Raw genomic sequence first — 16129 nt, 5'->3', positions numbered from 1 at the left:
TAAAATTAGAGTCGAGATAGAGCAATGATAAAATATTATTATTGGTAACACCTAGACTTGTGAATATACAGAGTAAATTTTCTCCTGTTAAAACATTGGACAATTAAATACCTGAAAAAATTAGATTCTGTGAAGATCTGTTCTTTGAAATCTAAAATGGGGTCCTTTATCAGAAACAGTTTTAACCTACTTAACATAGTATCCAAGGTTGGGAGATGACTCCTATAAGCCATCAAACTGTTTGTAAAAATTATTTCTTCATCATCAATACGCCAATCTGAAAAAGAAGAAATATAAAAGAATAAGAAAGAAAGATCTGAGCTATACAAAAGGAACTAAATAGTTACTGTAGCTATTAGATAAAGTTGGGGTTCTCAAATCCATTTTTAATTTTTTTAGGCTTTCATTGTACTGTGCATATAAAGCAAGTAGCATAGTACTGGTAAATAGGAAAAAGCTCAATAAGTTTTAATATTATTTAGTACACTGAGTAGTAACCAAATATCCTGAAAGAAATAATGGCTCATAAATTTTCAACAAGAATTAGTTTAAACAATGAAGAAATATCTCTTGTGGTCTTATGTTTCAAAACAGCCAGGGGTATCTTAAACCATGTAAAGAAACAAAAGCACTTGTCTTTTGATGACTGTAGCCTCTTCTTCTCTGTATCACTTTGCCTCTGAAGGTCTCTAATTCATCCCCAGAGACTCTGACATGTAGGGAACAGAGATGGTCTGCACACCCTACCATGTTTAGCTTACTTCAGAATCTTAGCTAATTGTGTCAGGACTTTAACAGTTTCTGAACCAAGGGAGGAAACATAAAACTGGGCCCCATTGTTCAGAAAGCTCTTGAGTAAAAAGAGAAATGTAAGCTCAGATGAGGAACTACGCAGAAAGCTAATCTTTCGAAAGCAAAAGGCACTTGTTCTGGAAAGCAATGGTCTCTTGTTCTGGGCAGTGGTATTATAGTTTAGGAATATTAGAATGGCATGTGCGAGGGAATGCATGGAGTGATGTCTCCTCTGATCAACTACCTTGTTGGTATGCATATGCTTAATAAATATGTAATATAAAGTTGCCAGGGACCATCCCTTTGCCTGCTGCTAATTTGAAGTGTCAGAAGAGAACTTGTTATATAAACTAGCTTTCCTAAAAGACTAACTGAATCTGTTAAGTTCCAGACAATCCTGTGGCCCAGAGCTTCCCCTTACACACCAATGAGAACTAGCCATCATCAGTACCATGTCTAAGTAAGGCAAAAATCTGAGAAAATTTAAAGATGGTTCATTCACACATCCATTCTGTAAACATTAATGAAGTTATATTAATAGTAAAATTCCAAACATTATTTGTTTATATCCCAATTTTCACATTCCACTTTCAAACACAGACTCTCTAGCCACTTTCCCTTCCTACTGGCTCATCCTCATATTTCTGGAAGTCTGCAGGGCATTCTTATTTTCCAACCACCCTTTTTAGATAGCCACTAGATGGCAACACCACACCACAATTAATGTTCCTTATAACTATGGAGACGGTTTGGGGTTGTTTGTTTTTAACCAAGGATGTTACTCCCTTATATTCTCCCATCCAAATACTAATCAGGCCCGATCCTGCTTAGCTTCCGGGATCAGACGAGATCGGGCGCGTTCAGGGCGGTATGGCCGTAGACAACTCCCTTATATTCTTATGGCTATACAGCATTCCCTAGAGTTCTTACTTTATTACCTCTATTATATCTACCAACATAAATATCAGGAGACTGTTTTCCTCTGTTGTAGAAGAGTGTTAAATAAAAAATTTTGCTAGTTAACTAAGAAAAGCAGGAAAAAAAGGTCTTTTAATAGGAAAGAAGTTTATTCTTTGCAGAAAATACTTCTGTCTACCTAAAAAACCCAAGCTAACTAAATGACAACAAATAAAGGAGTTCACTGAGGTGCTGGTAAAAATGACAAAATCAATGGTTTTCAAATACATATAGAAACCTAGTAAAAAAATAATGGAAAAATTCATTTATAATGGCTACAAATATACATTATATTGAGGAATAAACATAACAAAAAATGTGTAGAAAGAATCTGGAGGAACCATAAAACTTTAATGAGAATAACTTTTTTAAAATTAAAGAAAAAGCAAGAGAAACCCTTTTCTTGTTAAAAAGACTATAGTAGAAATTCTAAGAAGTCTTAATATTAAATTTTTCAAGAGGTCTGTTTTGGAACTTGGAAAATTGATTACAAAGTAAATCTGGAAGACTATGGGTATGAGAGTAGAAAAAAAATTAAAAGGAGTCAATACATGTTATAATTATATTAGATAGTTGTAACTGTACGATACTGACACAATAATAGGAAAATCAAAGACTATAATAGAAAATCTAAAAGGCCCTGGCTGGGTGGCTTAGTGACTACAGCATCGTGGGCCTGCCAAGGTCATGGGTTCAGTCCCATATCAGTGCACATACAAGAAGCAACCAATGAGTGCACAACTAAGTAGAACAATTAAATGGAACAAGGAGTTGAGACGCCTTTCTCTCTCTCTCTGGAATAAGTAGAGAAAAAGAACGAAAATTTAGAAAAAATGCTCTAATGTGGAAAAAGGATTTGGAATATAAGTGGCATTTCTGATTAGTGGGGAAAGAAAAATTTATTCCATAATGTAATTGGGACAACTGCCAAAACATTAGGAAAAATATTTATTTTTAAACTCATACCAAAATCTTAAAGAAAACCTCACAGAAACCTCAAAGAAAAGATCAATAAATATTTATCTAATTCAAGGAAGAATTTTCTAAGTATAAAAGCAATGACAGAGCCCTGGCCGGTTGGCTCAGTGGTAGAGCGTCGGCCTGGCGTGCAGAAGTCCTGGGTTCGATTCCCGGCCAGGGCACACAGGAGATGCACCCATCTGCTTCTCCACCCCTCCCCCTCTCCTTCCTCTCTGTCTCTCTCTTCCCCTCCCGCAGCGAGGCTCCATTGAAGCAAAGATGGCCCGGGCGCTGGGGATGGCTCCTTGGCCTCTGCCCCAGGTGCTAGAGTGGCTCTGGTCGCGACAGAGCGACGCCCCAGAGGGGCAGAGCATCGCCCCCTGGTGGGCGTGCAGGTGGATCCCAGTCGGATGCATGCAGGAGTCTGTTTGACTATCTATCCCGGTTTCCAGCTTCAGAAAAACACACATACACAAAAAAAAGCAATGACAGAAACATAAAGGAAAACTTACTAGTTAAGTTCAAAGTAAATATATTTGGGATTATTGATATCTTTGATATAAAAGATAAAATATAAGAATAAAAAACAGACAAAAGAGAGAATTATTTCAAAAAATAAAAATATGCAAATAGTCAATAAGCACCAGTAATTATATATAATATATATATTTAGAGAGAGAGAGAGGGAGACAGGAAGGGAGAGAGATGAGAGCATCAACTTGTAGTTGTGGCACTTTAATTTATTCATTGATTACTTTCTTATATATACCTTGACTGCGGGCAGGTGGGGGGGGCTCCATCTGAGCTAGTGATTCCTTACTTAAGCCAGCAAACTTGAGCTCAAACCAGCAACCTTGGGCTTCAAGCCAGTGGCCCTATGGTCATGCTTAAGCTGGTGGGTCCGTGCTCAAGTCAGTGACCTTGAAGTTTCAAACCTGGGTCCTAAGCGTCCCAGGTTGACACTCTATTCACTGCACCACCACCTTGTCAGGCAAGCATCAGTAATTTTTAAAATGCAAGTAAAAACATTGTATTTTTTGCCTATCACATTGGATATAAATCTATTACTACATTAGTAGTAATACACCCAATAATGATAAGGTTGGCGTGAACAGGGTATTCTCATATCATGCTAGTGAAAATATAGCTAAAAAAATGCTTATATCAAATAATTCCATTTCTAGGGATTCACAGTAAGAAAATAATTGGAAATGGAAACATACATTTATGTACACATTTGAAATTAAAGACAACATTCGTGTTCTAAAATATATGAATCATAAGATTAAAAACTGCAATCATTAAAAACCATGCTTTTGAAGAAAACTTAAGTATATGGTAAAATGTTCTCAAAGTTCATGTTTACATTTAAAAATAATGTAATGCATATATACAGCATGATCACAATAGTAAAACAATTTATGTTTAGATTATAGGACTATAAGTGATTAGTAAAGGAACATTCTATATATAACATGATATCTTAATAATTTTGGAAAAATATTAGTAAAATTCAATCATCCATGGTCAAAAGTTCTTAGCAAACTAAGAACAAAAGGAAGCTTCTTCAACCCAACAAAGTAAATTCTCTAACATTTCACTATTGAGACTGATGTAAACATTGAAAATGATTAATCATTTAAAATTTTGTAAATAATGAAATGATATATACATCATTTTTAGTGGTGAGCATTAAAGTAATTCCTTTACTGTCTTCTGACAAAACAAGGATGGTAACTATATATCACTGCTTCTATTGAATAGTATACTGGAGGTCCCACCCAGCACAGTGAGACAAAAAAAGATATAAATGTTGTAAAAGAAGAAACAGATGGCCAACGAAATCACTATCTCAAAGAGCTATCTGTACTCCTGTGTTCTCTGCAGCATTATTCATAATGGCCAAGGTATAGAAACTACTTAAGTGTCTGCTGACAGATATGAATAAAGAAAATGTGGTGTATATGTACACACAAGGGAATGTTGTTCAACCTTAAAAAGAAGGAAATCTAATGAAATAGGATTCCGAAGGAAATACTGAATATGAATAATTCATGTGTATTTAAAAATATTTATTAATGTTTATTTTTAAATTACAGTTGATATTCTCCATTAAAATTTTTTTAATTAATTTTAATGGGGTGACATTGATCAATCAGGGTACATAGGTTTAGAGAAAACATCTCCAGGTTATTTTGACATTTGATTATGTTGCATACCCATCACCCAAAGTCAGATTGTCTTCTGTCACCTTCTATCTGGTTCTCTTTTGCCCCTCCCCCCCAACCCCTCCCTCTACAGTTGATATTCAATACTGTATTAGTTTCATGTGTACAGCATAGTGGTTAGAAATTTATGTAAGTTACAAAGTAATCCTCCTCCACTATAAGTCCAGTACTCATCTGGCACTATACATAGTTAATACAATATAATTGACTATTTGAGAATACAAGGATATGCTATATTTTATATCTCCATGACTTTTTTATAATTGCCAATTTGTACTTAATCCCTTCTCCTTTCCTACCCAACTCCCCAACCCCCTGCTGCTTGGAAACTATCAGTTGTTCTCTGTATCTATGAGTCTGTTGCTTTGGGAAACTCAAGCATATTTTCATTCAGTGAATCATAAGAAATTTCTAATTCTAGCGGACAATAGATATTATGAAATTTGCTAATAGTAGCTTCTAGTTTGCCACATTAATATTGATAATAATAGCTATGTTTGGATAGCCTGTTATTTTTTTACAAACCATTTCTTTACATGCACATATTTATTATTTAATCCCTACAAAAATTTTTATAAGAAATTAGATGAAAAAAAATTAGATGAGTAAGTTAAAAGAAAGAAATTATAGAAGAAAATGAAAAACCATGAAATGCTTAATAACTGTCCCAAACTTGTACCACTTTTTTAAGGGTGGATTTGGACTATGATCAAATCTTCTGATTCCAAATTCAGGCTTTTCCTACTATACCATGCTCAGAAGCTCAGTCTTTAATGCAATTATTCTAATATCTTTTAAGAGGGATTTAACTCTATATATCATTACATACCTATTTTCCAACACTAAAAATTTATATACAATCTATGTAACTACATTAAAATGGCAGTGAAAGAATTTATTTTTCATGCTCTAACTATAGCATATCTTAAATGATAACAGCAATTATACAATAAAGTCAAGTTTTTTTCATTTAAAAAAAGGGAATAGGGTATTCTAGATATAAGAAAGAAAGTTCTTGGCCCTGGCTGGTTTGCTCAATGGTAGAGTGTTGGCCCAGCATGTGGATATACTGGGTTTGATTCCCAGCCAACGCACACAGGAGAAGTGCCCATCTGCTTCTCCGCCCTTCCCCCTCTCCTTTCTCTCTATCTCTCTCTTCCCCTTCTGCAGCCCCTCCCACAGCCAAGGCTCCATTGTAGCAAAGTTGGCCAGGGTGCTGAGGATGGCTCCATGGCCTCCACCTCAGGCGCTAAAATGGCTCTGATTGCAACAGAGCAACACCCCAGATGGGCAGAGCATCGCCCCCTGGTGGGTGTGCAGGGTGGATCCCGGTCGGGCGCATGTGGGAGTCTGTCTGACTGCCTCCCCATTTCCAACTTAAGAAAAATACAAAAGAAAAAAAAAAGAAAGGAAGGAAGTTCTCAGCAAGTTTTTATAAGTTGGAAGGATTCAGCAGACTCTAGTAGCATGAGAGATTTGGAATATTTTTTAGATAAAAGAGACTTTTCATTATTACTTATGGTAAATTTGTAAAAGCTGGACAAATTTCCTGACCTAATACTGAATTTATTCCATCTCCACTCTGAATAATGGTTTCACATAAATGAAATTAAATTGAAAATGTTTAGAGTATTTTGGAAAATAAAATGTAAGCATCAGTTAAAAATCTATTAATTTAATATCACACCAGATTGCTGTGTTATCTGATCTGTACATAGATGCTAATATTATTATAGCAATATGCTGTAAGCACACTGTGATCAAATCTCTGAGGCTATTTTGAGGCCCAACACAATTAAAATAAAAAATATATAACTTACAAAAAGGAGATTGATGCAAAAGAGAAAATATTTCCCTAATGTGGCAGAGCTTAGAATTATAATTTTACAGGTGGATATATTTAGTAAAATAAAAAAATACATATAATAAAACAAAAACTTATTGGACTAAATCTGTATATTAGTAAGAAATATTTTCTAACAACGGGAATAAATGTTTTACCTTGTTTCTGTGCTTGAAACGCTGGATCTTCTTGTGAGCAGCTAATAGGTACAAAGATGTCGCTGTAGTCCTTGTGAATGTATAAGCTGCCTTCCTCAACATCAGTTTGAGAGTTTGGGTTTGAACTTGGAACAATTTCTTCAAATTCACAGTTAATCTGACTCACCATTCCTGTAGTTGTTCTTCTGTGACATTATAAAATTACTGATTTTATGTCCTATTTCAAAACATCTTTATTAACAAATAACATATATTCACTGTAGAAAAACATATCAACCTCCAACACATACAGAGAAGTTACCCATAGCCCCACCACTCAAGAAGTGAATTTGAAAATTATGTATTTTTGTAATTATTTTGAATATTTTTAAACCAAAATGGATTCATGTATCTATTATTCCATAGCCAGTTCTTCTGTGCTAAAGAGTAAAGCATGAGTACATATGCATGCCAATCGATGTACATTCACTTCATTTTTGAATGGATGAACATGATCCCATTGTATTGGTAAATCATAATTTATTCAATCCTATTGCTTAAAATTTTAATTTTTTGTAATTGTTTGCTATTATAATGCAAGGAATATCTATGCGCACTTGTCTAAATGTTTTCTCAAAATACTTTTCCTAAAAATGGAAATGATGAGGTTAAAGGTACATATTCTTAGATTCCGTCATGCGTTGCCGGATTGCCCTTGTGATGGATAATCAATGTCTGCTTTCCCATATCATTATTCAACCTTTTATATTCTGTACTTCAACCTGGGAGGCTGATCTCTAAGAACCAACTAAGCTTGCCCTCTGGCTTCTGGTTGGGTTCAGCCAATGGGAAGCATTGGCAGGAGGTCAAAGGTGGGAAGGGAAACCGGATATTATTCTTCCCAAATCCTTCCCTCCTAGGCTGTGGTTTGGAAGTGACTGCATATCAACAGTTGTATCTTGTGTCAGACAGTCCCTCTTCTATAGCTACAGTTCTTAATTGGGTTGGTTCCTGCCCGTCCCTTGACTCCTTCAAGCTCAGGGTGTTAACAGCTTCCTGCTATTGTGAGTCCAGGGCACTTTTTTGGTTCTCTTAACCTTACCTAAACTTTGCCTGTTTCCTAATTGATCTAGGAAACAGGCAGGGTTGTCTATACAATTGGGGTATTTAAAATCACAAGAGATCTTTCTAATGAATTTTCCAATAGATAAAATTATTATTGGCACTTTGGCTACACATCCTAATATACTTTTTTTTTCTGATATTCTAAAAATATTTTAGCCTTAACAATTCTCTATACAGACTTAAAGAACCAAAATCAAAATAATTTCCCACTGTAATTGGATGAAAAAAAATATGCCATGTCTTGAAAATCATAGATTAAAAAAAAAATCTAAAGTTCTCCTTTACTCTTGAAGAAAATATAAGATACAAGAAAAAACTATCTCAACTCACCCAGATCCATATTACTCATAAGAACATTGTTTTTATGTTGATGAAAATGCTCTAAAATTGGTCCTGGGAGTGGTTGTATAATTCTGTGAATATACTAAAAACTACTGAATTGGGAAATTTAAACGGGTGAATTATACAAATATAAGTCATATCTCTACAAAGCTGTTATATAAACCAAACCAAAAAAAAAAAAAAGTATAGTGTTTAAAGTCAGACAGACTGGGATTTGAGGGTTTGAATACTAGCTCCAACTATTGGCTAGCTGCAGGACCAGGGGCAAGTTACTACTTAATCTACGCCTTAGTTTCTCATCTATACTATTGGCATAGTAATATTGAGCTCACATAGTTGTTATGAGGAATACAGGAAATAAATATATGTGCAATATTCTGCATTCAACTCTATTCATTTGAATGCAGCAAGCCACAGAGGTATGGAGAATAATAATATTATTATACGTTCTTCCTCTTGCTCTATTTGGCCAGGTACTCTGTCTTAGAAGCTAGGAAGCTTACTGCTTGGTTCTCTCTGAGGTTTTTGCATTTTGCCCTTGTTTCCATAATTCATTACCCTCAAACTTTCCTTTAGCCTGTCCATCACCTATCTTCCTCTTATTCCAAGTCCTGTATTTACTCTAATATGCATTTATTTGTTAGAAATTTAACATTTATTTTTACCTATGCTGCTTGTTTTTTTAAAAAATTAGGATAATTATTAATTGTATTAGTGCTCTGTTACAAGTTGCATAGCTTTGACTACAGGAGCTAATTTTCCTGTATGCCCTACTATTTTAATATGCAATTTTGTAGAACACAAGGTTCTTTAGGAACACATGGCAGAAAATGCCTATGTATGTTCAAACATAGCATGCTAAGAAATTAGTAAAAGAACTGAAGCCTTAGAATCAATATTAAGAAGTAACAAAAATAGAAGCAAGGAACAAAAAAGGGAAGACAGAGAGGAAAAGCAAGATTTAGGAAATCTAATGAACAGGATGTTTATTCTTAAATTCCTCTGGGTAGCAAAACTGCAGTGGCTTCTGAATAAGGCACATCTTTTTTTTAATATAAATTTTTATTAATGTTAATAGGGTGACATCAATAAATCAGGGTACATATGTTCAAAGACAACATGTCCAGGTCATCTTGTCATTCAGTTATGTTGCATCCCCATCACCCACAGTCAGATGGTCAGACAGGCATGGTAAAGAGCTCTGCATTTTGAATTAAAGGCACATCTTTTAACTCCAAATGCAGAGCTCTTCTCACCATGCCTGTTTGCTTCCTCACAGCTCAGGAGTTTAGTCATGTAATAGGTGCTTCGCATTGGTCTTGTGCTTTGTGATCTTATGATGGACATCTTTTGTTATCATTAATTCCTTATCTTATTAATTTTTCTTTGTTTATGTAGTACCTTCCTAACCTGGCTTATAAATTCTCAGATGACAGAAATGGTGTACTGGGCTTCTATGTATTTACATTCTAGACACATATAAATTGGTTCTTTCTTTCAAGTGCAACTAAAAAAAACCAAACAAACTTAAATTGCTAAAACATGAAAATGTGAATGATAATGAAATCCTTCCTGGGTCTGAGCAGCACTCTTTGCATGAAGTGAAGCAACAGAGTAAATTATTTATATTTGCACTGAAATCTCTAATTCATGTCTGTATTAACAATGCTGAATAGGTTAGATGTTCTTCCTCATATTATACTCTGTGTTCCTGTATCTGTCGTACTTCCCACACTGTATTGTAATTATTTACTTATAAATTTCTATTTCATATTTTGTGTTCTTTGTGCGTAGAAGCTATCTTACTCATTTTTGTATCCTGTATCCAGCACTGGATGGTAGCCAGTAAATGTGTGATGAATGACTGACCTAATAATAAGTAACGTTTTGACAAAGCATGTTAGAAAATAGCCTTACATTTGCATTTATCTACAGGAGATAAGACTAATTTTAATCTAAAGGACTTTTTAATGGACTCTTTCTATAGAAAGTATACTTATTGAATAAAAGCATTATAACATTTTATTTCTGTATGTCTTTTGTAACACAAATGCATAGGGAACAGTTAATATATGATTAATGAGGGCAAGATAAAAAGATGTAAATCACTTCTATTAACCTCTCCTTTGCGATCAGATTCATGCTTTTTCTTCAGATAAAAGAAGAAAATCTGTGAGGATATGAAGGTAGGGTCTTCTCTCTTTAGCTGTCTAGAGAACTTACTGTTTATCTTCTAGAGGTAAAAGGGAAATCTGAGGTTAAGGACACATACTTCTCAAGGAACTCGAAGAGGCTTGCTTTCCATTGATCCAATAGTGAGTCATCTGTCATTCCCTGAACTGAAACAGCTGAGACTAGAAAGGAGAGTCATACACATTAGCTTCTAGAATTTTCTTTTATACTTAATACAAGGAAGCCAAACATTCAACTTTTACATTATGCTGTTACCTTTATGTGTTCACAATGTAATTTTCTTGCAGTTCTACCAGGTTCCAAATATTTAAGTATCTATTCTCATTACTAAAACCCCTCAAAAAAAGATCACCCTCAGTTATAGTCAGAACAATATCACCTGAACATTCCACCCTCGTTTTATAGCTTCTCTGTTGCTTGTGTAGCACAACCATTTTAGATGGTGTTGTCCAACAGCTCATATTATTCCTAATAAAGCCCTTATTAGCCATTCTAATTCACTCTAATATATTTTCCTTGAAAGGCCATACTATTGTCAGTGGAACTTCCTCTGGTATTTAATCAGATGCAGACATATTTAAAATTTTTATATATCTATACTTGTTTCCCAAATTAGACCTTTAGTTCCTTAAGGAGAGAAACTACGTCATATACTAGCACCCTAAGAAGCAACCAAGTAAAGTTAAGAGTTAAATGATCTGTATTTTACCACCATTGTTATTTCTTACTAGAGTTTCATTACCTTGAACAAATCACCTAACATCTGAGTCCTTGACTCACTGAAAATATATCAAAGTTTAGGGTACATCTTTTATATACAGTACTAGTTCTAGAATCACCCTGCCTAGATTTTAATACTTGTACTGCTACTTATTAACTATATGATCTTGGATAAATGTCTTAACCTCTTCATACTTCAGTCTCCTTATCTACAAATTAGAAATAATAATGATCTTTGCATAGTGTTGTTATAAAGATTAAAGGTGATAAGACATGTACACTGCTTAGAACAGTACCTGAATATTATAAGAGTCTAATAAATTTTGGGTGTTACGTTACTATTTTTTTTAAATGAAAAATAAAATTATAACTTGTTATTTTTCCTTCTGTACTATTAGAGAAGCAGTTTGATAAAAGTTATTCTTTATCTTATTTCCAATTCGAGTGAGACCTTCGATCCCCTGGCTTTTCCATTTTAACAATATTCATCCTCCCTCATGTCCTCACTTCCTCTGACAGTTCAGGTTCCACGGCCAGTCCCATAACCACTTCCTTACAAAGACTCTTCTGTTACTTCTCTTTCCCTTGTACTAACTTAGGAAAACCCCTACTCTCTACTTTGTGTAACTACACTAAAACCACTGAAAATTATTGGAGGAAAAAAATCACCCACCCATGCTGAATGAACTCATTTCAAACTATCACCATAATTTTCAAAAGGACATTCAACAATAACAGATGACAACAGTATGCCTTCCTAATAGGCTTTCTCGTTTTTGAAGACAAAAATTTAACATTTCTGCCCCCCCCCACATATTTTCAATACTTATCCCCCTTCCCCTTTCACTCCATGGCCTGCCATCATATAGAAAATTGATATAAATAAAGAACCACTTCATCTTTCACCACCAATTCTACCACTCGTTGGTTTAAGTACCCACAACCTGCCTACCTATCGCAGTGTCTGACATAATGCATGCTAAACAAATGCTGTCAACTGAATTGACTTGTCCATGGAGCCTATCTCTTTACTAAGACATTGTCATGATTAAAACAAAAGATGACATATTGTACATATACATTTTAAAATAGTTTAATTTTAGTGTATCGTTACAATTTAAAGTAGCCCTCCAACAGTTGAGCAAGGTTCTTTTATAATATAACAAATGCTTACAATGCTTAGAGTATTTTATGACTTCATCATCTACAAATCTTTTATTTGATCTATTCACATCTAGTATAAGCTTTTCAATTCCTTACTTTGTCACCCAACTAAATAAATGCACCGTGTTTTATTTAATGAGAAAGCACTACATTTTCTTAATTTACTGTGATAAAGGCTAGGATACTTTTCAAATTAGACTTTTGAGAAATAAACATACCTCTCATCCATGGCTGCCTAAATTTATCATCAACTTCTGCATAATAATTTTCATCTTGATATAAACATGAAGGGATTCGAAGCAATAAAGTATCTCTGCATAACTTCTTTCTAACTGTATTCTATGTAAGAAAATAAGATTAAAAATTTTAAATACATTTAAAATATCTATCAATATGCAGAATATTAAAATTATTCTTTTAAATTTGTTATTTTTATTTAAAGGTAATAGATGCTCATTATAAAATATCAAATAACAAATAACACAAACCATATACTGAGAAAAGTCAAGGTTCCTAGTAATAACAGTAATACTTTGGTATATTTTCCTACTGAGTTTTTTTTCTAGATTAAGCCAAAATGTGTGTGTGTGTGTGTGTGTGTTTGATTAAAAATGGGATCACCTCATTTATGTACCATTTACCAATGTGCTTTTTTTCACTTAGTATATTATAGCTGTCTTAACTGTTTTCTGTTTCTTCTCATTATTTCACGTGTGACAGCCATCAATTGTAATTCTAATCTTAAAAAAAATCGCACAGATAGAACTGTTTCTTTAAAAGAATGTTAAACCAGTTAAGCAAATTTGTAAATCAAAGTTCTCTGTCATTCCATTTTGCTTTTCCTTTCCAGCTCTATCTTCCGTTACTCTCTAATATGAACTGTTCTCTTTAAAAAGGCGTGTCTGCTCACTTCCACTACCTCTCTTAACATTAGCAGTCACTCCCTTATCAGCACCATGGTCTCTACTCCTGCTACTCTTCTCTAGCTGTCAAAGTCCTATTCACTTTTCAGGGCTTGTCTTGAGAAATAGCTCCTCTACAAAGTCGTCCCTCGGCAACTCTCAACTTCCCACAGAGTTCATTTTAGGAACTTAGACAAATGATAGTCTGTTGCATTATTTCTGAAGAGTTTTATGTTTGTTGAAGGTATTAAACATATTAAACGAGATGTTCTCATTATCCAAGAGTTGATGGTATATAAAAAAACCCGTTAAAGTAATTTATATAAAATGAAAACCAAAGGTTCACAGTAAGAATAAAAAACAAGCTTGATTGGTACTTACCTAAAAAAAACAAAGTTATAAAAAATTAAATTTTATACCTAACAAAATTTTTATAATGACCTTATAATTATAAATAGCTTTTTTGTCATGATTTCCCACAAACTGTATTATGTAATGATATGCATGGCATTAGTCATTACTTACCTTTAATCATAAAGAAGATAACTTTAGAAATATTTGAGGATTTCATCAAATTTTTCCAAGGCACTTCAGACTCCTGATACTCAAACCATTCTCTTCCCCTTGTTTGTTAGATGATCTAATTTTGCAAGATCCTCATTTGATAATAGCTTTTCCTGTTATTTGAGTAGTTCTTCAACAGTTTTCATGAATTTTACAAAATCCTGCACTTTTTGCAAGATTTGCCAATGATTAGTATCATATTTTTATTGTATCATGAGGTGTGGTGCACAAATAAGAAATTAAGATACTATGAGCAAAGATAAATAGTTGAAGATGTTTGAGTATGGGCTAATTTTGCAGGTGGCCAATATATTCATAAATATATTTGTGTAACAATGGCCTCTGATTTCCAACCACATATATGTTATAATGACATATTTGCGTCCCTTACTTATGAGGAAATAATAAAACCTGAAGATGCCTTTATGTATTTATTTTCTATGAAATGTAACAGTTTTAATTATATTGAGTATTTTTTTTCTTGGTCAATGGGGTCAAGTTTATAAAGAAAACTAAAATTTAATTTGTCAATTAAAATCCTAAGACCAGTGAACTGTTGTATGACAAGTACTCTAATTACTAGTTCTTAACAATGTATTTGGCTTGACTCTTGCCTTTATACAAGCTATTTAACTTCTCTAGTTATCAGTTTCCTACCCTGTAAAATTCTAAAACCTTTGTAATAGTAGTATGTACCTCAAGGAGTAGTTATGATGATCAAATGACAATCTATCACAAGAACAAATGATCAGATGATATAATCCATCAAACAAACAAAGTAGCTGGCCCCATAGTAAGTGGTCAATACATGCTGTTACTGTTATTTTATAAAGATAACTGAGATTGCTTTCCTCCACTCTTTAAAGATTACTCAAGATTATTCATAAAAGCAGCCTAGACTTGCTGAAAGTTTCCATTATTTTCCTAAGAGCTTTAACTTCATGTCAAACTGTCAATTATTTCCTTCCAAAACTGGCATTTTTAAGGCCTAATAAAAGTAAAAAGTAATTTTAAATGAATTTCAAAGCAACTAGACTAAGGATGAATACAAGGACAACTGTAAAATTATCATAATCATATAGTGAATGCAGATAACACTTTTTATATTACAATTCTTAGTAAATAGGTGATGACCCAGTAATACCCTACCTCATATAAATAGTCTATCGCACAATATTTGAACATTGAAAACATCTTCTTTCTTTGAAAATAGTACAAACGTCAACATCTGGAAAGATAAAAATTAAATTAAATGTTGGTAAAATAGCAAAGCCAAGATCAGAAAAATCATTCTTAATCACAAACTTTGCTTTATTTAAAAAAGACTCTGAATGATAAAAATAAATTAACTATAAACATAACATTTATTAAAGATTTTTATCTAATATGTAAATAATATATGTTGATGTAAATTATTCATATAATTTTCATATTGTTGAATTCATACAACTTCTAGTTGGGGGACTGAAATATATTTAATGTGATAATTTTGTTGCAAAAGAGGCACAAGTTCAGAAGACTGGTAGAGTGGTTTTCTCAGGATAACCATATTTCTTAAGTGGCCTTAAAATCAAATAACAAAGGGCAAAATTGTGCCTGAAGCAGTAGAGTAGGATTTGGGAAATTCTGCTCTCTTATTTAGACAATAAAAAGCCTGAGGTTAGAATTCCCTAATTATGAGCTCATTTGGAATAAAGCAACTATGGCATATTATTCTTAGGTCAGTAGGTCATTACTGGCAAATCAACAAATTAAAGAAGCAATGAACCTGACCAGGTGGTGGCTGAGTGGATGGAGCGTGGACCTGTGATGCTGAGGACCCAGGTTTGAAACCCCCGAGGTTGCCAGAATGAGTGCAGGCTCATCTGGCTTGAGCACAGGTTTACCAGCTTGAGTGCAGGGTCACTGGCTTGATCATGGGATCACAGACATGACCTCATGGTTGCTGGTTTGAGCCCAAAGGACGCTGACTTGAGCCCAAGGTCACTGGCTTGAGCAAAGGGGTCACTGGCTCGGCCAGACCCCCCAGGTCAAAGCATGTATGAGAAAGCAATCAGTGAACAACTAAAGTTTAGAACAAGAATCAGCCGATGCTTCTTGTCTCTCTCCCTTCCTGTCTGTCTGCCCCTGTTGGTTCCTCTCTCTCTCAAAAAAAAAGAAAAAAGAAATAAAATTTAGAATGCTAAATGAGTCCAAGATAGT

General features: G+C 34.0%; 1 protein-coding gene across 1 annotated transcript in view; it reads right to left on the bottom strand.

Annotated features, from left to right (window-relative positions):
• SHOC1 (shortage in chiasmata 1) overlaps positions 1–15121 on the bottom strand; it is a 64431-nt gene extending 49310 nt beyond the window's left edge. Inside the window, 5 exon segments of the mRNA XM_066254671.1 lie at positions 112–277; positions 6939–7123; positions 10657–10738; positions 12680–12800; positions 15077–15121. Coding sequence (XP_066110768.1) covers positions 112–277; positions 6939–7123; positions 10657–10738; positions 12680–12800; positions 15077–15121 — 599 coding nt within the window.
• Between the last annotated feature and the right edge of the window lie 1008 nt (positions 15122–16129).

The sequence above is a fragment of the Saccopteryx bilineata genome, chromosome 2 (genome assembly GCF_036850765.1).
Source record: "Saccopteryx bilineata isolate mSacBil1 chromosome 2, mSacBil1_pri_phased_curated, whole genome shotgun sequence".
Taxonomy (NCBI): Eukaryota; Metazoa; Chordata; class Mammalia; order Chiroptera; family Emballonuridae; genus Saccopteryx; species Saccopteryx bilineata.
This window is presented reverse-complemented; position numbering and strand designations above follow the sequence as displayed.